Source organism: Brachyistius frenatus, unplaced genomic scaffold, assembly GCF_029030835.1.
Source record: "Brachyistius frenatus isolate BFR_SWC_R1_liver_20210118 unplaced genomic scaffold, ASM2903083v1 Contig_11, whole genome shotgun sequence".
Taxonomy (NCBI): domain Eukaryota; kingdom Metazoa; phylum Chordata; class Actinopteri; family Embiotocidae; genus Brachyistius; species Brachyistius frenatus.
Window position 1 is genome coordinate 3,279,085 of NW_027210610.1, and position 23,142 is coordinate 3,302,226.

Genomic DNA, 23,142 nt, shown 5'->3' on the forward strand with positions numbered 1-23,142 from the left:
AACTGTAACTCCCTGGAATCTTTGCTGGACGGCAAGCAAGTGGTTTGTTACCTTTGGAGGAAACGGTTTAGCTGTTTCCAATATTTAAGCGAGGCTAACTGTTTGCTGAGCCAGCCTTACATTTCATTTAGCTTTATAGCCTCATCTGTTATAATCAGCCTTATATTTATAGTACAGATATGAGAGTGGTATCGACCATTACTTTCACCCGTCGTCGAGAAAGTGTTATTTTACAAGAAAACGAATACAGCGGTGTAAAATACTTCAGTAAAAGTACAGCAGTGCTGTGAGCAAAATGTAACTAAAGAAACAATAGAAATGTTTTCACTGTGTGGAAAAATGTATTATTTTTGTTATTGGATCATTTAAGTTCGCTCACATTTTACAGTTAATGGGACTGGAACTCATTTGAATAATATTTCAGAATACAGTGGTGTTTGGTTGTATAATGTGGAGGAGCGTTTTACATCGTAATAGGCCGATACGTGCTTTGTATGTGTTTATACGTTCTATATATTCATGAATGTATTCAAATATATGTAATGGTGTAAAACGTACATCATTTAAGTAACTTTACTTTTTAAATACGTCACGTAAACGGCTCAAAACTGCACTTGGGTAGAGTATTTTCATAAATGTGGGAACCCGAATGATTCTGCGGCGTAATTTGTGGCACAGATGTTACGTCAGCAGTCGGCTGAAAGGCCGACTTGCAGCGGACTCACTGCAGATGGCCGGCCGGCCACAGTTAATAACAGTGTACTTTAATCATGTGACCCCATGCGGCAGTATCCCGTCTCCCGTTCCCAGGCGTCTCAGGGTGGAGATCAAGGCCCAAGACGCATCTTCATTACTTGACGTCATCTCCCTCTTTATTTGTCAGAAATGTGCATGCATCAGCTTGGAACCACCGGGGAGACAAGTCTCCCGCTACCGGGGTCAACGTGTGAATCTGTGAAAGGGGCAGGAATGCCAGCCGACAGGGACCCCCAGACAGGTGTATCTATAGCTGAAGCGGTCGCAATATTTTTTAGCAGGAAGTGCAGCAGTAGAGAGAGAGAGCAGAGCTGAGAGCGGGAGAGGTTTGGATCGAGACAGGCTAGCTGCTTCCCTATCGGTCCAGTCTTTATGCTAAACTAACAACCTGCTGGCACCATAGCTCCATATTTACTGTGCAGACAAAAGAGGAGTATTAGTCTTTTCATCTCACTTTCAGAAAAGAAGGGGAAAAAAAAATTACATATTTCCCAAAATGTCAAACTATTGCTTTGTAACCTGTTTAGTGTCTCCAAGTCTTTAAAAAAAAAAAAAAAAAAAGAAAGTACACGTCATTCAAAAGCTAGCATAGTTGAGTGCTTTAATTTGCACGGTGATAGTGACAGAGCAGTGAAGTGGTGAACAATAAGGCACATACATGACAAGTAGAGTGAGTCACTTCAAATAACCTTGATATAGGAAAAAAAAAGAAAATAAATCACAAAGCAGTTAGAGAGAGTGAGTGTGTGTGTGTGTGTGTGTGTGTGTGTGTGTGTGTGTGTGTGTGTGTGTGTGTGTGTGTGTGTGTGTGTGTGTGTGTGTGTGTGTGTGTGTGTGTGTGTGTGTGTGTGTGTGTGTGTGTGCATGAGCAGCATGAGAGAGGAAGAGAGAGAGATGGAGAAGGGCAGCATGTATATTAAGTTTCTCTGAGGATGCTTGCTAGCGCCTCCAAAAAAAAGAAAATTTGAATAGTGATGAGATGAAAATTCACTGGCAACATGAAAATAATTCTTCCCCAGTCAGCCGCTTGTGTATCTAATGTGATTAGTCAGTGATTAGTCCAGAATCTGTGAAGACACACTTTAATGGAGTGTCTGCAAGTACAAATTTAAATTGAATTTAACTGAAAATTTGCTTTGCCTGGAACGAATTCTCGCTGATGTAGCATTTTCAAAAGAAATGCTGAAATTAACATTTCAGGCCTCTCGCATTCAACAGCTGTGAAACCGACAAAACCCAGGAGGAGGAGGAGGAGGAGGAGGAAGAGGAAGAAGAGGAGGTGGTCTCGGTGTAGTGGTGCATACCGCATCAGGAGCCTGGAGATGCTCACTTATAAAGCTTCTCACCATTTTTCTTTCCATACTTCACCAGGTTGATCTAAACAATGTAAACTGTCTTGTAGACATCTTAAGTTACAGATTTTGTTCCTCAGCTTTCCTCTTTTAATCCCCCCCCCCCGGGTTGTATAGATTCCACAACTCCTGAAGTCCTACCAGTCATATTCATGACTACCGCAGCAAATATTGAGACAGACATTTTAACAAGCTTGCAGGGGATTCTGGCGTTTCGTATCTTCCAAGGGGGAGACTTGACTGTGTTGGTGACTTTGTGTCGTAGTGCAATACATTTTCCAAGTTTAGACGCTGCTCCAAATACCACTCAACAGTTTGATATGAAAATTGAATCGGAGGGCAACTATAAATATCTGGGGGCGTTTACAGATAGGAAACTTCAGAGACGGTCACAGATATAATTTGTAGTTTGAATTTCATTTTCTCCAACAGAAAACAAATTCTTTTAACATCTGTTATAACATTATGACACTGTTTTACCAGATTGTATTGCCTTAGCTGGGAGTATTGCAGTTGTTGAGTGGAGCTTTATGAAGAACCCCGGTGTGGTTACTGCTCCGAGCTACAAAAAAAAAGAAAAAAAAGAAATAACAGATCTGCGAGAGTCACATGCTCAAAGACGATCATCTTTTTGATTTAAAGAGGGACTGATCCTTTCTGGCTGCTCCTCCACACTGAATAAATTTCATGGCAAAGGCCCCAGAATCTTATTTATTCTCTCGGAAATTAGATGGTTTAATTTGAACATGGAATTCTTCAGCAGTGGGGTTTTTTTTCTACACAGCAACAGTTCGGCAATTTACACAAAGACTGACCAATTATTCCGCTGTCTGGTGGGCGATATGGGTATTTTGGGTTGATTTGTGTACTACAGTGCTTTTATATTAAGTGTTACGATTCTCGGCTTTAAGTGTAGTTTTATTGTTTGTGTTATGTATTTCTAGTTTGGTGATTTTACTGCTCAATATTCCCTATAAAGTATTTGGGTTAAAATGAAACAACTATATTGATGTTTAAACAACAGGTAGTCATATAGTGACACTCCATCATTACTTTTTTGAGATTTTTATCACATCTACAATTACAAATATTTCTAATTGGATTTTCTTGAAATATTTTTTTCAGCAGGAGACTAATCAGCCAATCAGTCACGTGGAATTTGTGTTAAAAATGTGTAATGCTTTAAAATGGCAAATCTGGGCAAAAGTTGGTAAAAGTTGTTCCAGTTTTTCAAGTTTTGATTAATACCAGTTTTACTTTTTTTTTTTCTTCTTCTTCTTTTTTTTCAGACTTGCACAATAAGATTTTGACAAGAAGAATTGCAAAAAGTAACCAATAAATTGTTCTTACTGTACATATATAATGAATAAAAGCGCATATTAAATCCTATAATTAAAATTTTAAGCAATTCAAAGCCCCCCCAAAAATTCATAATTCTTGGCTAAAGTTCTCATTACATTTCACCTAAATCAATTTCTGACACAATGGCTCTATCTTGTGGAAGTACGAGGACATTTCATTTAATTCACTGAGGAAGATGTTTACAATCATCTCTATTAAGGTTGACCGTCTTGAAGAAATAATAATAATAATAACAATTATAATAATAATAATAATAAATGTGAAGCAAATTGTCCTTTCTTGCATAATAAATTATGTAGCACAGAAGTTAAAGGCTCCATTCTTGTTCAAGTGCACAGAAACTTTAAAGGCATTACAAAAGAATGGTGTCCATGAAAAGACAAAATGCGAAATGGCAAACGATGGGAAGGATACTTTTGAAACGTAATCAGTCACAGATTATTAGTCTCCCACTTGAAAATGTAATGTAACTATTTTAATTACTCTCAAGTGAAAATCTCAAGTGACTCAGGTGGAAACATGTTCCCATAACCTCAAACCAAGTCTACATTCAGATGACAGAGCTATGGGCCGAGTACTAGTCCCTAGTTTTTAACCAATGGTTCATGAATGATCCTTTTCAAATACCACTTCATCTTATCCAACAACACAAGCAATGGCCTTGATCATTGATCTGATTGGCAGATGAGAGATGGGGCCAATTCATAAAAAGAGAAATGATCAAAGATAAGGTTCACAATTGTAGGTATAATGCCAAATGAATGGAGTCTGTCTACACATACACAGAAGGCATTCCTGCGCAGCGTAAAGTTGCAAAGCCTTTATAATTACAAATATTTCGGATAGTAATTCAAGTACTTAAATTGTATTATTAACTGTAACTTATAAGAATGGCATTCATTTTGTAATTCAATTACTCAAGTCCTTTACATGCAACTAGTTATTACCCAACACTGGATTCAAACTATTAAATTTATATATTGACATTTTCTAAATGATGATTTCCCGTATCCGACATTATAATTCAGAAAGGAATATGCAAAGCCTCAGTAAAGAAGCACATTAGGCAGACTGACGAGACAAGCATGCACGTGTGATTATTGCTTAACTTGTTACGTCAACCCTGTAAATTAAAACCTAATTTTGTTGTTGAAATCTCGTTACTTTTGCTATTAGGACACCGTGCTGCAGATGTTGTAATAAAAGATGCTGTATTTCAAGTCATTCTTGTTGCCGTATACTCTACTTTTACAGATCGAGAAATGGAAACTAAGGTAAGACACCCAGTGGCGGTTCATTTAAACCACGAGGTTCAACATCCAGGCAAGAATCACAACACTGAGGACTTCTATATGTAGAGCCAAGCACACAAGAGACACCTGTGTCTCTAACTCACCTTTGGTCCGCTGCATTGATGGTAGTTTGGTTTGTTTGTCCACAGACCTCCTCATCTCCTTCTTCTTCTTCTTCTTCTTCTTCTTCTTCTTCTTCTTCTTCTTCTTCTTCTTCTTCTTCTTCTTCTTCTATCCATCCATCCATCCATCCATCCATACAGTCACCTTACTGCCCCCTCTGGTTTTAGCCCTCCACCACAATCTTGTATCTGGTTGCTGGCAAAAACTCAAGTGAAGTGAGACCGAAAGTGTTGTAACCTGTAAAACGCGACATTTAACTATAAGGTTGTAACACGGTCGGTTGGACTTCAACATATTGAATAAAACTTTTAATCATCGTTGGTCCACTCCCCTCGCCCTCCCTCCTCCCCCCTCCCTTGCCCCATAAAGTCTGAACTTTTGCACTATGGACCCGTATTTGCACTACATCATACTTACATATATTGCAGTTAAGCGTCACTGTGGTTGTTGTCTGTTTTACTATTTTTATTGTTACATATTTATACTTTTTCTTATTTGATCTTTCTATTTTGCACACCGTGGGACTGTGAGAAACAATATTTCTGGTAATTGTTCAATTGAGCAACAAATATGGAGTTGCTTTCATAGCGTGAATTTCTTCAAAAACTTTAGATTCTTGCAGTCTGGACCCACCGTTGTACTTCTGCTGTACGTCCAAGAAGCATTCAATATCTGAACATCTGATTACGACCCACGTGTGATTCAATATTTCAAAGTATGGCTAGGGTTATAAAAGTTACAAATTATTCCATCAGACACATCTATAATTAAGCGTCTTTGCTGACATTCAAATCACATCCGCTGAGGGGCCAGAATGAACGTTTTTGCCACTTCCATTTTTAAACATCTATTTAACGTTCACTATTGCCGTCCAGGTGACATCCATCGTAAATGTTAAAAAGACATTCTAAAAAAACAACTTTCATCCTGGCTCCTCAGCTGGTGATGTGAACGCAGTGGGTAGTTTTACAACTCTCTTTTCATAGTGGAGTATCTTATTACAATGGAACTCTTTGTATTTGATATTACTTTACATAATCTGTAATTGTGTCATACATACTTATTATTATAATTTCATTTGCAGTAAACAAATATGGGTACAGTGTAAAAGTTTGAGAGATCTAGCCAAACAACCACTGAGTTCCTGCTCCGTCACCCCCGTAGACGGTGATGGAAATTTGAGCTTTCCTGGACCTCTTCAAAGGTGGCTGACAGGCAGAGATGATCCAGTTTCAGATGCTGTTGGACATGATTTCAGTTGCAGTGTCAGCAGTTTCTTGGGGTCTCCTCTGGGCTCGGCCACTGCGGAGGTGACTCAACGCCTTCAACTGCCACCCAAGGTGGGACAGGCATGTGAAGCTTCAGGTGACACGTACATGTCTTCAAGCTTTACACCCGTGGAGGGACAGGGCGCTATTGCTCCAAGGAGTCCCTGCCATGATCATTCCGTCAAGAAGGACAGTGGTAACCACAGACTCCTCCCTGACAGGTTGGGTCAGGCAGTGTGTAGAAACCCCATTGGGGTGTCGAACACTTCAGCGTCTTAGAATTGAGAGCGGCTCACCTTCCTCTGAAGGCCCCCTCCATTCAGGACAGGCATGTCTTGATAAGAACAGACAGTTCCTCCGCTGTGTATCACATGAATCACCGGAGAGGCACGAGGTCCCCGTGTTGCTTCCAGGTGGCAAAGAAACTCCTGTGTCTGGTTTTGCGCAGGGCAATTTGCTGAATATTCCGGGGGTTGTATCTCAGCCAAAGACTTTCTGTCCAGGACTGGTCTTCCCCAGGAGAGTGGAGGTTTCATCCAGAAAGTGTTGCCCTCTTAGGGACTCAGTTCGACATGGCCTATTTGCGTCAGCAGAGACGACACATAACAGGATGAGGTTTCGATGAACAGTCTCAAGAGAGATCTGATAGTTGTTTGCTTTCCTCCATTTTGTCAGGACCCATTACAAGGTGCCGTTCATAGCCCCCTTGTGGCTGAAGAGGCATTGGGTTCCAACGCTTCATTCACTTAGTTTACACTCAACCTTCAATCTGACGGTCAGGGTGAACTTTCTCTCTCTGGCACCCTTATTTTTGCCGAAAGTGATAAACCCTAAGATGAACCAAGAGGATGCGATCAAGTTGATCCAGCTCTCCCACGGAAGGAAGTGAGCCTGTTTACTTTGTGTCCAGTGAGGGTACTAAGGCCTTATATTGCACACACTCAGCCTCTGTAATTCTCTCAGTCATTTGTCTGTTTCAATGGTAACAAATTGGGACTCCCGGTGTCTAAAGTGTGTCTAAGTTCAAGGTACATTTTTGTACAGTATATCAAAATAAACGTAAATATATTCACACAAAAAGATGGTTTGGTGTCAAACTTCCGAAACACTTTTTCAGGTCTTCTTTAAATGCTGTCTATGGCTGTGAAACACAACAGTGGCTGCCCAATGAAGTGTCAGCAGAGCTGTGATTGGATTATAAATGGAAAATCCAGGGTCAGTTTTCTGTCTTACATTTTTGAGATTGTTAGGGAACCATCAATAATCACACATGGTTCCAAATGAATTATATAGCATTTCACTTGTGTGGAAACAAACGATAAAAGTATGATACGTCAGAATCATCGTACAATTTGGGGAATTTTAGAAGTGGTTGTTCAAATACAAATACACAGAAATACTATAAATGTCGTGCATGTGACCACACCGTAGGGAGCCACTGTGGGTCCCAAGCTTGTTACTCGTGAGAGCCAGTGGATGGAGACAAAGAAAAGTATTTCTTAAACAGGAGACGAGCACGGCCGATATCTCACTCGGAGGAAAACAAACTGAGTCACCATTGGCCCCAACATTTGTGATTATGTCCATTGTTTTGGTCAGAGTCACAATATGAATTGTAGAATGGGGAAAAAAAAATAATTGAACAGAAGTCTATCAATATTTGTCCCACTTTGATCTGCAATATGAAAATGTTTTGAAGTTGAAAGTCATTGACGCTCAATTGAGTTAAACTTTTTTCATCACTTTGCCGTATATTAGTTGCAAAACATCTTTTCTGAACAAAAGACAAGAAAGAAGTTGTATAGAATTCAGAAATTATGCTTGAGTCACATAATGACATAAAAAAAAACAATTGTACTTTATACCATTTAATGCAATGTTCTGTTTGTGAGTCAATGTAGTGTTTGTTGAAATTTTGGTTGCTACTGACAACCTCAAACATCACTTCAACGTACATAAAAAGACTTTCAGGTTGCCATCAACTTCTTAAATTGCTTTTGACTTGAGAGAGTTTAACTCATCTCCGCATGCCTTGAGCCTTGAAAAGGTAATGCAAAAGAAGTTTGTACCCAGCCTGTGGAAATCTGTCCTTTCTGATCTCTTTACTCCATCATGAAAAAGTGAATTTTAATTATTGTCTGTAAACTTAGGATCAAGTTTACGCCTACGCCTTCTTTCAGTTTTATCAGCTCCTCTCCTCCGTCCATGCTCCCTCACTTGCCCTATATATGTTCTCACATGCGACCTTGTTTATTGCTCCCCTGGATCTCCTTTCATGTCAGCAGTCAAATCCTCTGGCTGTCCTGCTCCGTGAAGAATGAAAGATCCAGAGCAGCTGGAGGTATAGTACACTTTGAATGTGTCGCATGACATTGATGGATTAATGTTCCTACGCTGTAACCTAGTATTTAAAAATCACGAGTTATCCCCTGGGTATAACACAGAGCAATGCAGCTTTGCAAAAAAAAAAAAACTGTCTTGTTTGTCCTTTCATAAACATTAAGCATGAAAACTACCCCGGCTAATATGAAGCTCATTCAGTTTATTGTACAAGCGCGTATCTCCCCCTCTCTTCCCTCTTAACGCAGCTTCTGAAGGGACGGTTAACTGCCTCAAACACTCTTCACATGCCGTGTTTTTCATGAGCTGAATCCTGTATCCTGAATTTTAGGTTGATTTGAGTACAGGGCATATTTATTTGGATTTTAAAAGTTAAATAAGACTATTTTTGATGGCACTGGCTTCCCAGGCACTACACTGGTTTAATCTTTTGGTAGCAAATTTACTTTTACTTGTATGAAGCAGAAGTGGCTGTAGGTCGTATGCAGTGTACTGACTAGAAATGATACAATATATTTATTCTCACAGTCTTTAGTATCAAATTTCTGTTAAAGGTCTTCAACCCTTTTAAAGAATGATGATATGGATTGTCAGGGAATAAAACTTCAAAATAATAATAATCACACAAACAAATATTTCTAAATTAAAAAGTGCAGAATATGCCAGTGAGTACAGAATAAATAGTTTACAATGCTCCGGAAAAGTATTTGACACCACGAAACAACATTTAACATTCAGTTTTGACAAAACTTAAAACTTGTTATTCAAGACACTTAAGTAGCAGCTTAATACATATGCAATTCTATACAAAAAGACTTTGCATATGTGACCAGTGAATAAAGACAGAAAAAGAAGTTTAAATGGAAATGTAAAATACAAAATGCTTTTCTTTACTCCTCGTTTTTAGCTAATGAGCATGAAGACTTTTGTCCAACCCAGAAACTTGGCAACATTCTCCCTTTGAAGGAGCTCTTGATGTGCTGCAGCAGTCGCACCTCCTTACAGCCGTCGGCCCCCTCTCCCAGTCCTTCAACTGCGTAAAATTTGAGGACACCAGCTGGGTGGTCAAGGTACACGCCGATGGTGGTGCACTGGGGAATATCCGAGACTTCTTTGTTAGCTCCATTGAACCACACCTGATAGCGGGACCCGCCCCACCCAAGACCCCAGGACTGTTCGTTTTCCCCCAGCCCGCAGGTTCCGTCGCTTCCCCTCCTCCCTGCTCCTTCATAGGCAACTCCGACAACCACCCATCCTGAATATTTTACCTCCCAGTAACCTCTGAAGCCCAGGATGCCTTCTTTGCAAAGGACCTTAAAGAGAAAAAAGGCTACAGTTAGCTGGGCTTAAAAACAATAGTACATAAGTGGATATGTGACAACAGTTAGAGACCTATACCGACCTGTGGGACGTGCTCATATCTCTCCGGTCTATCCAGCACAGGGCAAGTGACATTATCAGTCATGTGTGACACTTTAGACCCACTGTCTGTGATCCACAGCATCTTATTGGCTGTCTTATCATCCAGGGAAAAGTTGATCCAGTCTGCGAGATGTGGAAAATTTATAGCGAGCAACGACATATTTTTGGAGTAGAGGGGGAAAGTGTGGCAGAATAAAGCAGATTTCAATGATCGTTCTTACATTTTAGAAGATCAGCTCTGCAAGTGGGCTCAGGGATGTTGGGCTCGTAGACGGGGATATTTTCTGAGTGACGAGAAAAGTCCCATTATAAAGGCAAGCTGACAGTGATTGCAAAATTATGAAAACATGATAGATATAATAGAAATAATATAATGTAATAGAAATAACCCATGTTTAAAGAGTGTACGAAAGCAATATATTTTCCATTATGTACTTTAAAAAGTGTACGAAAGAGTGTACGAAAGCAATATATTTTCCATTATGTACTTTAAAAAACGAAACTTTAGGAGAAGCCTTATGTTTGGATTTTGTCCCTGTGAGTTGTTTTGTTTTCACCAAATACTTTGGTTTTTAAGTTTAAATATAAGAAAATTGTTGTAACAATGTATACAATCTGTTCAGAAGAACTGGCCTGATAACTCTTCCCACTTAAACACTATAGAAAACAAATCTAAACAACAAAAGTCACAAGTAAATATTTAATAACAGAAAATCAGGCTAAATCTTCATAAATGTGTTTTCACTGCCACCACTTACTTATGTACTTTTAGATTTTTTTTTTTTTTCATTATAGAGCATCATCTACGGAGAACCTAAAAGGGAGTTTACTCACCAAGTCTGCCGGCTGGAGGCAGAATTATCGTACTGGGAGCACTGGTTGGCATCTTTATCGCTTCTTGTCCTGTAGAGGTTTCCTGAATGTCGGTGTCTGTCAGCGGCATACTGCCACGATGATGCAAATGGATTATTTTTATACCTCCAGGAAAGGGGGTATTAAACGTTTCGGGGGGCCCCTGGGGCTCCCTAAGATAAATTTTGGTAAGGTATGTAGAGATAATGAGCTCACTAATGGGCGTGCCACAGATCCTGCCAAACGAGGACATGGACATCAGTGCCCACACCTGACCTCCTGACCCATATTTATCCGAGTAGCTCCAAATTTCTTCTTACGATTATCCTGTTATCTTTTTGCAATCAAACACACATCTTGGAAATTGACACCTGTTCAGAAATTTGGAGGTCCTGTGCCAAACAGAGGGAGGGCGTACGAGTGGATTAACCGACCTTTTAGAAATGGTGATGGAAGGAACAGGATTTGGTTCAGTGAGGGTTTCATTTGGAGTTTATCAATATTGTGTGCTTTTAAAGAGGAGTACCGTAAGGTAAAGATACAATCCTTACAAAATATTTTTCTATCTTACTGTAAGATATTTAGACTTAAAGACTCTCTGAAAGGCTAAACCTGTGGTGAGGAACTTTTGTCTCCCCTTTCTGGCAACATGTTTATATCAGGCTTTGCCACTCCTTTGGTTGTGTTGCATCTTTAAAATGGTAGATAATTTGTTCATCACATGCTCCACGAAATTATTTGTTTCAATATCAGAATGAGACCAACTAAAAGTTAGCCAGCTGAAGTCTCTGGTGCACATTCTCTGCTCATAAAGTATGCCCAATATGCATTCTTCTGGCCAGCACGGGAATGTCTCACCAGACAGCAGATTTAAAAACTCAATATTTTTAAATACAGAGAGATGTACCTGGTTGCAATAGACTTAATGAGCATGGTGTGAATTTGTTTGTGTGTTGGACCTTCATTTGTATGTAAAAGTCCTGTACTATATCTTAAAGAACTAAAGTGTTCTGGCAGAGATCTTGGTCTCTAAACTCTGTTTCAGAAGCCTGTCACCTCTGGTTCATAATGCTTTTGTGAGAGGAGAATTGGACGAACTCAGATACACCTTAAACCCATTATACACATTCCCCGCTCCTTTTTAAAGATTCCCTTTCTGGGACAATTCTGATGCTAAAGTTTCTCGTATGTATTGTTTATTATGTCATTTGCACTGCCATCAGTGCCTGGCCAGCCAGTCATCTGCTTGGGCAGGCTGGAACACAAGAGGGACGAGCCAGCCTTGACAGGAAGTTTGGTGGAGTGCTGGCTACAGTAAACACCTCAGACATGCAGAGACTGGAGAGCTGATCACAAGAAAGGTTTTACGACCCGCGACATGCTTTTTCTTTCAACCCAGTCCCTATGTATGCAGACATTTGTGATGGTAAACGGTTGATGTGATAATGCAGGGCTAGAATATTGTTAAGTCTGGTATGATGCCAAGCAACATCCAGTCAAGTGACCCCAGTTGCAGTATTTAGGTTAAACTGCACTGTATATGTGCACATGAAATTTGAATTTCTTTTATCATCTATGATTATCAGATGTTATATAGTAAAATGTATTAATTTATCTTTTAACCATCAGTAAACCAAATTACCAGAATGTTGAATGTTTGCAAATATGTCTAGTGCTATACATGTTATATAAGTGTTTTATTGTGAAATGAATTTAAAAAAAAAATTGCAAATCAATGTAATATAGCTTTTTTTTTCAAGTTTGTGTGTACTTGTACTGTACTTAAATATGATCACTTAATAAAGACATTTTAAGTATTTCTTTGTAAGAAATCATTTCTTGATAGAATATTTCTAAGGTTAAGTTTAACCAGGCAAAATGTGATATGCACTTAACTTAAGATATATATACAGCAGCATGAACAAAAGCTTCTAAAATGTATACTTTAAAGAGGGAAAATATTTCAGACTAATTTATTGTTTTTGAAATTGCCACTAAATCTCTGCAGCTGCATACTGTAAATTAGTGTGTGTGTGTGTGTGTGTGTGTGTGTGTGTGTGTGTGTGTGTGTGTGTGTGTGTGTGTGTGTGTGTGTGTGTGTGTGTGTGTGTGTGTGTGTGTGTGTGTGTGTGTGTGTGTGTGTGTGTGTGTGTAGATGTTGATGAGTGTTTAGATACTGTACACCAGAATTCCTTGGTTAGGTCAGGTCGTGATACTGAGAGTGGGGCGGGGTTTACTTGGTAACGGGGTGTCGCACAGACACTGAAGTATCCACCTGACCTTTTTAAGGAAAAACATACCTACACGGATCCGATTACAAACCTCCGGCCTCCCCCTGTTTTCTATTGGCAAGTTTTTCCTCACGCTCACATTCACGCCGCCAACGATGACTCCTTCACCTTTGTCCTGCATTTCAGGTATATAAGAGCAGCATTAAGCTTTCAGACAGTGGAGCTGACGGAGATTCATCATACTCAGAGGGACGAGTGACATCAGGCCTCGACACTGCAGCAGCTTAGACCGTTAGTCCGATCTCAAGCTGGTATCAAGATGCTGACCACCAACAGGATCATTTCTGACACCCGGAAGACAGATAAAGGTGAACTTTATTTTCTGCATGTCACACTATTGAGAATAATTAATTTATGATATAGTTTATCCTGAAAAAGTGCAATATTTCTTTTTTTTACAAATTCTTTATAGTTTTTTTTGTGAATATTTTAGAGTTTATCTCTCAAATTAAACCTTTAAATAATATTGCACCACACATTGGTTGATGCATCTAATACAGCAGCAATCCTTTAAATGTGCTGATTTAATAACCGCGCTGTATCTGCGGCATTAAGGGTTTTATTATCCTCCGCGGCAGATTCTGAGTAAACGGGTCACTAGAGTTTATGTCTGGGTAGAAAACGCAATAATTCACTGAGTGATTTCATGCTTGTCATTATGAGGGCTGTATAATGGTTTTATTGCCTGCGAGCAAGGGTCTGCAAGTGTCAACATCGTCTGCATTAAAAAAAGATTTAACACGCTGTGCTGTATGCATTTAACACGCTGTATGTACAGCATAACGCCTGGTCCTGAAAATGAGTGACATTCAGTCGGATTGTGAGCATCAGCCTGTACTGAACATACAGTGTTATCATGATGAAAGCAATACAAGTAATCTAAGTGTTAACAGATGTAAACTCATATGACCCTGCAAAAGTTGCTGAAAAGTTAGCAGTTTTTTGTCAGTATAACTCAATCTAACTGTGGGCTCTCTAATGAATGGAATCCAGCAACTTTCCCACTCAAAACTAAGAACTTTTATAATAATAAAAAAATAATCATCTTTACACACCTAATGTAAACGTTATTACCATGGAAACAGATCAAGTAATGAGTCTCTTATAATCAAAAATATTCTGTCAAATACCAAAACCAATTGACTAACAAGCCTCACACTGATTGTAACAAGGGGTGGCCGCTGGTCTTTAGCTTAAATGTTAGGTATGGTGTTGGGTTGTAATGAGGCCAGACAAAGCAGTTCATTTTATCACCTCATGCTATATCGAGACAGGTGGCTTAGCATTCTCGCGTATCGTGTCTTTCAGACTGCTGTCAACAGAGAGATAAATCTCAGCTAATGCAGACGTGGTACACATATTGCATCATGTAAAAATAACCGTTAAATTTGAAAAATGTGGATAATGATGACAGGCAGATTTACATGCACCGGCTGAGCGCAGACTCTCCTTGAACTCTCAGTCTCAACACTGGCGCACAAAACCTGCAATAAGTTGAGGCATTTTGTTAATTCTTAATATTCTGAGGTGGTTTCATGTGTGAAGGAAACAGGTAGTTTCTTTTGAAGGTGGTGTTGCTTGTTGGTAAAAATAAATCACATTACTATGTTTGTCTCTGCTGACATCTTAATGATGTAAGGATTAAGTGTCTCCTCAACAAGAAAATAAAATAAAACAACTGGAGACTGAATGCGTATATGATACCACAGTATTACTTATGAAACTGGCCTCAGGGCTAGGACTGATATGTAAGAAGAATTAATCAGCCACTACTTCAAGGGAAGTTTTGAAACAACACGGCTGCCGGTTGTCAAACTTAATTTGAAATCTAAATACTGGCAGGCTTTTAATTATTTTCCATCTCTATTGCTATAAACCTGTCTGCTTTAATAATTTCAGGGACAACTATGCTGAATTTGTTATTATTCATTGTCTGCACATAAACTCTCCTTTAATACGGCTTCTTTGAGACAAACTTTCAAATGCAACTGGTAACTTCTTGGATGATCTTGACCCTGAAAATCTCCAGGCGAGCATTGGATCTGCATCTCTAACTTATCTGACTTTACAAACAGATCATGTCCCCTCTTCTCATCTGATAATCTGCTCTGAGCTTCATGCTGAGCGCTGTAGTGTGACTGTAGCCAACCCTATAGCATGTGAGGTGTCTTGGTAATTCCAACTCCCGGGCATGAATCAACCACTGGCTCCAGAAAGCATGCAGTTGTTGATGTGATGATCTGACAGAGGCAGATGGTTTTCTAAGTATACACTTTTTTGCAGCGGCTCACTTCACCATCTGTTGACACACCTGACGCCTGCCATTGCATACAGTATTTATGACATTCAAGACTGCCGGTCTTAATATAGATTGCTCTGCTGAAAATAATATTGATTTTTTTTTTTTTTTCAGGCAAAAACGTGAAAGCTGAAAGCACACCCACAGGTAAGACAGTCACATTATTGCAGTATTTGTTTTTAAATGTTTGCACTGTAAATGCTAATGCACCCACGGCTTTCCTGACCTCTTCATTATCTCCTGTCACTTTACCCCTCAGAGAAGATCCCAGCCTACGAGCCAAATATCCCTGAACCCCAATGCAGAGCAGATCTCATCAAATGTAAGAATGTCTCTTATATTTGAAATCTCTTTTCACCATTTGGTCCAAGCATGATCATCTGTTAAATAAATATTTATTCCTGTTTTTTTGGGTTTTTTTTCCCCCAGACTGGATTAACTTGTCCTTGGATGACAAGACAGCCAACAAGGTGCTGTGGATCACAGAGGGCGGCGCTAAAGTGGCCCGTATGACAGATGAAGTCACTTGTCCCGTCTTGGACAGACCTGAGAGATACGAGTATGCACCACAGGTAGAGTGCGAAGATGTGTTTATATAACTTTGGTGTATAATTACAGCGTTTAAAATTTATTTTCTCCTGATTTATCATCTGCGAGATGGTTTAAAGGGAGATCAGAGTGCCGTGAACTCATCGCCATGCCATAGCAGGTGGAGTCTGATATGACTGTAAAACACAAGCAACAGTATTATGTACCAGAGGCCCCCTGAGTTTATTTAAACCCTAAGCCAACTGGTTAAGAGTTGCTAACTGGAAAAAGCAAGGCCACTCTTAATTCTCCTCAGTGTCAGCTACAATAAATCACAGGTTATGTTGGATTACTGATTCACGCTGACATTCTCATCTGCGTTCCTAAAGGTTCTGTGCAAAGAAGGCATCCTGGGCTTCCGCGGCTACTGGGAGGTGGAGTATTCAGGATGGGTGGTGGTCGGAGTGGCATACGAAGGAGCAGCAAGGAGAAACGGTGAAGGAGCCTGTGGCCTGGGAGAGAACGAGGAGTCCTGGGGGCTCGGGTGGAGTGGTTCCAGCTATCATGCCTGGCACAATGAAAAAAGCATGGAGATCAATATCCCTCAGTGCTCCACAATAGGTGTATATCTCGACCAACCTGCTGGTATCCTTAATTTCTATGCAGTGGAGGAGGTGAAGGAGGGAGAGGAGGGCACAGGTGTAATGGAGGTGAAGCTTTTGCAGCAGATTAAGGGCTCCTTTAAGGAGAAAATGATACCAGGTTTCTGGGTGGGGACACAGTCTAACTGTTTGATCATAAAGAATGAGGAATAAAGGACTGAGTCAACATTATAAATTATATCTAAATGTCAGCAGAGCTCTGGCTGGAGTGAATCCTATTGTAAAACAGCTGCCAATATGGCAGCTTTGAACACAAAATGACTGGACACGTGGTCATTTAACGCGAGTCGACCTTGTCTATGGAACTTTTACCAACATAGCGCAGAATGACATGAATCCTATGCACATTTCATCTGCCAATTAAACATCAGCACACATATATAATGTAGATAAATGTCTTATATGCATTATCTCTAAGGCAGACATTTAAAGAGTTTGTACATTTCATTGAAGGGAACAAAGTGCTATCAGGGAGGGATTCAGTTGGGATTCACCTTTGACCGCCCACTCTCTGAACTTTCCTGAAACCACCGGACCACTCAAGGTTTATACTCGTATATTTATATGTATTTTTATTCCTCCGTTGTTATTGTTTGCTGAGAATGTACAAACTTAAATAGTTTGATATGAGTGTATGTAGAATGTTAAATCTGTAAAGTTTGAATAAATAATAAAACAGTATGATACGTTTTCTTCTTTTTTGTTATTCTCAATATTAATATATGATGAGGACAGCAAAAATATGCACAAAGTAGTGCTGGACATCTATGAATGTACTAAAATTAAATAAAGTACACTGGCAAGGTGTTTGTTTGACTAACTGTAGTTTATAAGTTCACATTTTCATTCCATTAAGAACGGCTCTGAGCATTACATACTACCCACATAGTAATATTCAGCCCGGCCTCACGCCAACGCATGCAATACATCCATCGGCCCATTACACAATACCGTGTCAGTGTCATGTTTAGGTTCGCCTCAGCCACCTCTGAAGCAGTTTAACTTTGGGACAACAGATCAAAATGTACCAAGTGCCACCTCCTGACCAATCAATTCTCTTGGAAAATGGCATCACCAAAGAAAATCCTGTGGGGCTGAGTAGTCTGATAGTTTCTGTGGAGGGCTGAGTGTTCAGACACCAACAAACGTCTTGGTCTTTCCCAGACGATTTTCATACGAGAGAAATAGATCGGTCATGTGCTACAAACCCAGCCCCTTTTTATGCCTACCGCACGCATAGCTGGATTGGGAAAACCGGGGTGTGCTTAACGAATGCATAGCCACAGCGTGATGTTGTTTGTCAGGCTTAGTTAAGCCAAAAAGCAGAAAGATACCCTGGGTATGTTGAACCTGCTTTGTAGTACAGGCCACAGGAGTTTCACCTAGCAAGACCACTGTTTCAAGTCTGTGAGAAATTGGATCTGTTTAAAGAAATCTCTAGCAAACCCTAACCAAGTAGTTTTTCTTATAGCTAAACCTAACCGAGGAATTCTGAATGCCCTGGCAAGGCAAATCATGGCACTGAGACAGTATGCTGTGGTCGACTGACGGGTGTGTGAGCCTGGCATTATACCATGGACATTGACAATATTGGAATCCACTGAATTACATTTTTATTTTTTATTTTTATTTTTAAACACACCCACTTTTGCACACATGGTTCTCTTTTGAGTCTAAATAATTAATGGGTTTAGAGAACATTTATTTTTGTTTACTTTTATAGCATCACTTTGAATATTAATGAACATATATTAATATGAATCAGGTATTTATTACAATAAATGAATGTTAATATGGAATGTTAAAATGAAACTACTCATTCTCTAATGAGTAAGATTACACATACAACGTAAAGTACACATGACACCCATCCCCTTCAGATTTGGCAAAGTAAAGGAGTGAGAAGTGCCTCCCTCTGGGTTCAGCGGTCTCACTTTGATATGCGAGATGCTCCACCTTGAAGATCACTTTCGTGCTTTGACAGATGGGCCCCAACTCCTGCTGCTTTCACACCTAAAGCCTGAGCTTTACAGGAATTTATATGGGGCACACCGACAAATGCAAAACAGCGCAGGCCTGGTGCATCACACAACCTCGTTTAACAAGCGTCATGAGGAGCCCCAGTGAGCCGGCAGTATCGCAGACATTTTAACTGCTGTAATTTGTCCTTCATACTGTACAATGAAAGTCACGTCTGTCTGATATAGCTTTGGAGGAAGACCATACATGAGGCCTTTGCTGCATATTTCATTATCACCAACACTCTGACCTAAGTAGGTCAAAATTAAATGATGTGTATTAAAAAATAATGTTTTTTTTTTTTTTTGTAATATATATACTTTATACATTTCCTTACATGCTTCTCATTCCCATCATTTAAAGACTCATAAATGAATGAATTAATCTTAAGAAGTTATGCTCTTAGACCGCAGATTAAGCTGTGAAGCAGTTAAGTAGCTTCTAAATTCCTCAATTAAGGCAAATGTTCATCCACAACAACTAGAGTCAGCTGGCTATAAAACAGGATTATTTCATTATAATAAATGGTGAATGGACTGTTCTCATAGAGCACCATTTTACCATAGAGGATTATTAGCACTTTACAATGTTTGTTTTTCATTGACCCATTCACATACACACTTGCATACTAATGACAATACATGGGGCAACTTGGGGTTCAGTGTCTTGCCCAAGGACACTTCAGCTCGTCTAGCTGTGTAAAACAACATTCATGCTAACAACAGTTGAGATGTGTTCCACAGTAAATACTATACATAATTTTTTACAAGCTTTGGGGAAATTGGATAGCAATATAAAAACTTTTTTTTTTTTTTTAGTAGTTAGCAGATATATATATGAACCTAAACAGAATGGGGGCTATTTAAGAATGTTTTTGTTTTTTTTAAATTAAATGAAATTTTTGTGACAAAACTCAAAAAACGTATCATCCATCTAATTTTTCATCTAAATGTTACCCAAAAAAAAGCTTGTTTTGCTGTAACAATAGATATTACATTGGTTATAAGTCCTGTCAGCACAAAACTGTTTACTGACTCAGACGTACGCCTGTCATCAGAAAGGGATTTATGCGGTGGCTCCTTTGTATGTGAAAATTTACAGTCAGTAATCTGCACAGTTAAACCTACATGACAGGTACAAACATCCATTGCTGACTAAAGAAAACTAAACCGGAGACCACAATCTGAGAATAATCTCGTCCAGAGAGACACCGCTCCAAATGTTTTCATGTGTGAGCCAATGCGAGGCATGTCAGCGAGTGGTAACTCTAACCTTGTGCCCTGGGGTAACGTGGTAAAAGCAATATGAGTGACACGTATAGGCTGACATATAGGTTGAGAGGGAGTGGGGTTGTCCAACATTTCATTTAATGCCGCAGTGTGCACATGTTTTGCAAACAATAAACACAAGTGATTAAAAACCTGAGTTTTTCTCTGAGGTCTTCGTGTCCGCTTCGTCTCCTCAAATAGAATTTATGAGTATCGTGTAAACACTTGTATTCAGTGGCTTGAACAAGCTGTGGTCAGTAGCTGCTTCTAAATGTGCTCCCATGATATCATTCCCACCTGGTCCAACACCACCCTATCAATGGTATGCAGCACTCATTTATCCTGGCACTATTGCTCCCGACAGATTTACTGTCATGTTGCTCCTGGCCCACATTCAAACTGCATAAAGTCTAACATGGGCTGGTGGGAACATCGGTTACATATTGCTCTCTCTCTCTCTTTCTTTCCCAATGTATGTATACATTTAATGTAAATACAAATTTTAGATTCAAAGAATAAAACTCATTCTGTTCAAATTGTATTACAGTATTACTTTGAGCAGCTTTTTCATAGTAGCCAGTATAACTATAAATATAGTGTTTTCTTATACTTAGTCACTGGACAAAATGTTTAATAGTAGACCATAAGTTATGAAACTCACAAAGTAAAATGGGAAATGCCTGTTTATAAGGTTTTATGGGCCCAAGTAACTGTGCCGTTCCTGTGCAGTGGGGTATCTAAACATATTTCAGGTTCATTCACTCACATTACCAATGAGTTGGAAGTATTTCTAATTTTCCAAAAGCTTTTTTTGTGTTTTGAAAACCATGATTTAAAATACAGGCTTGTTTTCATAAATTGTATAAACATTACTCGGTAAAATACTATGTGTACATTTTAAATTGAGTTATTTGTATCAAGATTTACAGTATGTCTGAACTGAAAAATAAAGAGCTGGTTACAATGTTATGTAACAACATACTCAGGTAAGAGGCCCAGTGTTTGCTTTTGGGTGACGGATTGTGCCTTTAACCGAGAGAGACAATATTTAACAGCATTTATTTTACAACTTGGCACAAACTGTTACTTGGACTCAAGGATGAAATGATTAGAATTTGGTGTTCAGAGGTCAAAGGTCACTGTGCCTTTCCTTTTTTTTCCCCATTCTTGTGAATGCAATATCTGAGGAAGACCTTCAGAGGATTTTTTTTTTTTTTTTTTTTTCAAATTTGGCAGATTTGTTAATTGGGGTTCATAGAAGAATTGATTAGAATTTGGGGAACAAAGGTCAAATAAACTAGTGACAACATGATGTTCCGCAAAAACTATTTTCTAGGCATTAGTCAACACTATAATTTGGGAACAGAAAGGGAGACGGTGACCATATTTCACATTTGGTCAGAAATTGACTGAATAATCCTGGGTGTCCACCGTGAAACTGTGATGACTGTATAGATCATCTGTGCTGTTGAATGCGTGTGAGGCATGTACATTTTAGAAGGTGCAGCTTCTTTGCAACAACATCCATATTTGAAGTATTGTCTTCTGTCATTGCTACAACTTTATGTTCTATCCGGATCAGTTTTACTGGCCAAATTCCTTAAAAGTCTACTACATAGATTACATAACTCTGGCCAAACATGGATGTAAACTTAGTTGGTTGAGGCATACAACCATGAGGTACTGATTGTAGTTAGACTGTTGTGTTCCCACTTTTACCATCTTAAAGCTATGACGAATTCCTTAATCACTGAAAACGGTGTCATTATGGGTTGTTGGTTCTCCTGTGACCAACCGTTTTTGATGGCGAGTGGTGTTCTTCATTGTAAAAGTTGACAGCATCATCTTCTGTCTAAAATGAAGCATTACAAGACAGATATGTTGACACTACCATCTATATAACTATTAAACTATACCATAATAACATAGCAAAGCTTTTCTGGACATCTTTATCATATACTATATAGTATATACTGATATGAGTCATTTTGATCAAAACTGACATTAAAAGCCAGATGTGACTAGAGTTATCAAACAGTGTCACCTGCTGGATTCTTCCCATCAGTACACAAGACATTTTATACACACTAAAGACTGTGTGCATGCTGAAATGGATCATATATGCATCCCTGTATTTAAGTTGCATTTGGAATACAATAAAATAAAATAAAAAGCTATTACAAGATGTAGACAGATCAAAGTCATGTTCAATTAATAGTCAGGATGAATCATGAATTTCCTAAATGTGAAATATTCAAAATATTCACATTTTCTATAATATCACATTACACTGTGAAATTAACTAATATGTGATATTGACTAATTCAACTAATCAATCACACCAAAAATAATTACAAGGATTATAATCTTGAAAAAATGGTTTCCAGAGAAGAAAACAAAAGATTGAAGTTATTTTACATAGATAATTTGTGTATCTGTTTGTAAGAATATCATTATACGGTCAGCATTACTTTGGAACTCCACATTTTTCAATATCAGATCAATAATTAGGCGATTGAAGAAATAAGTAATCATATTAACACGTAAAGTATAATAAACAAACTAATTATTGTGAAATTAATTTTAATCTGTGGTATGATATGATGCCAACATTTGTCTGTGATCAAAAAGAACTACAGTTTACAAGAGCCAAAACCATTGTTGCTTCCTGCATGAGAGCATGTAACAGGATGATAATAGCCATGCAACTGTCAGTTACCAAAGCTGGTTGTGTAGTAACAAAGTTATTTTTGACTGTCATTTCAGAGTTTAAAAAAAAAAAAAAAAAAAAAAAAAATCTGTTTGGACATACAATATCAAGAAGAATTTCAGTTTTTGGTTTTATTGTGTTATTACTATTTTTTGTTTTTATACCACTTCTGTCTTTCCATTTTCAGCCAAACTGATCTGAAGATTATTCTCAGGCATACCAAGGTATCTGAGGGCCAATCTCATATGACGCCAAACCTGGGGTATAAAGCTCTAATGAGACACTTAAATATTTCTACACTTTATACACAATATTAGTAACATTATAACTGCTGAAGTTCAACTGTGACCAGACACCGTGCTATGACGACAGTACGATATATTTTTGTTTACTTTTGGGGTTCATATATTACAGGTTAATGTAAATAGCTATTTGTCCACGGTTAAAAAATAACTATATTTCCCATAAACCAAGTGCCTCTGCTTCCTGCATGAGAGCGCCCCACAGGTTGTTGAGTGTGTAACAGGAGATGCCAAGGAGCCCTGCAGCTGTCAGTCACCGAGGCTAATTGTGCCGTGTATGCTAAAAGGGAGGGGCC

General features: G+C 38.8%; 2 protein-coding genes across 2 annotated transcripts; one reads left to right on the forward strand and one right to left on the reverse strand.

Moving 5' to 3' along the window:
- Positions 1-9,383: 9,383 nt before the first annotated feature.
- LOC138616751 (stonustoxin subunit beta-like) lies at positions 9,384-10,858 on the reverse strand. Its single transcript, XM_069691276.1, has 4 exons — positions 10,750-10,858; positions 10,137-10,199; positions 9,896-10,038; positions 9,384-9,806 (listed from the first exon to the last, which is right to left on the reverse strand). The coding sequence occupies exons 1-4, from the start codon at positions 10,856-10,858 to the stop codon at positions 9,384-9,386; spliced, it is 738 nt and encodes a 245-aa protein (XP_069547377.1).
- A 2,443-nt stretch (positions 10,859-13,301) lies between these two features.
- Positions 13,302-16,770, forward strand: LOC138616960 (stonustoxin subunit beta-like). Its single transcript, XM_069691575.1, has 5 exons — positions 13,302-13,366; positions 15,472-15,504; positions 15,617-15,679; positions 15,787-15,929; positions 16,275-16,770. The coding sequence occupies exons 1-5, from the start codon at positions 13,318-13,320 to the stop codon at positions 16,698-16,700; spliced, it is 714 nt and encodes a 237-aa protein (XP_069547676.1). The 5' UTR covers positions 13,302-13,317; the 3' UTR covers positions 16,701-16,770.
- The last annotated feature ends 6,372 nt before the right edge of the window (positions 16,771-23,142 follow it).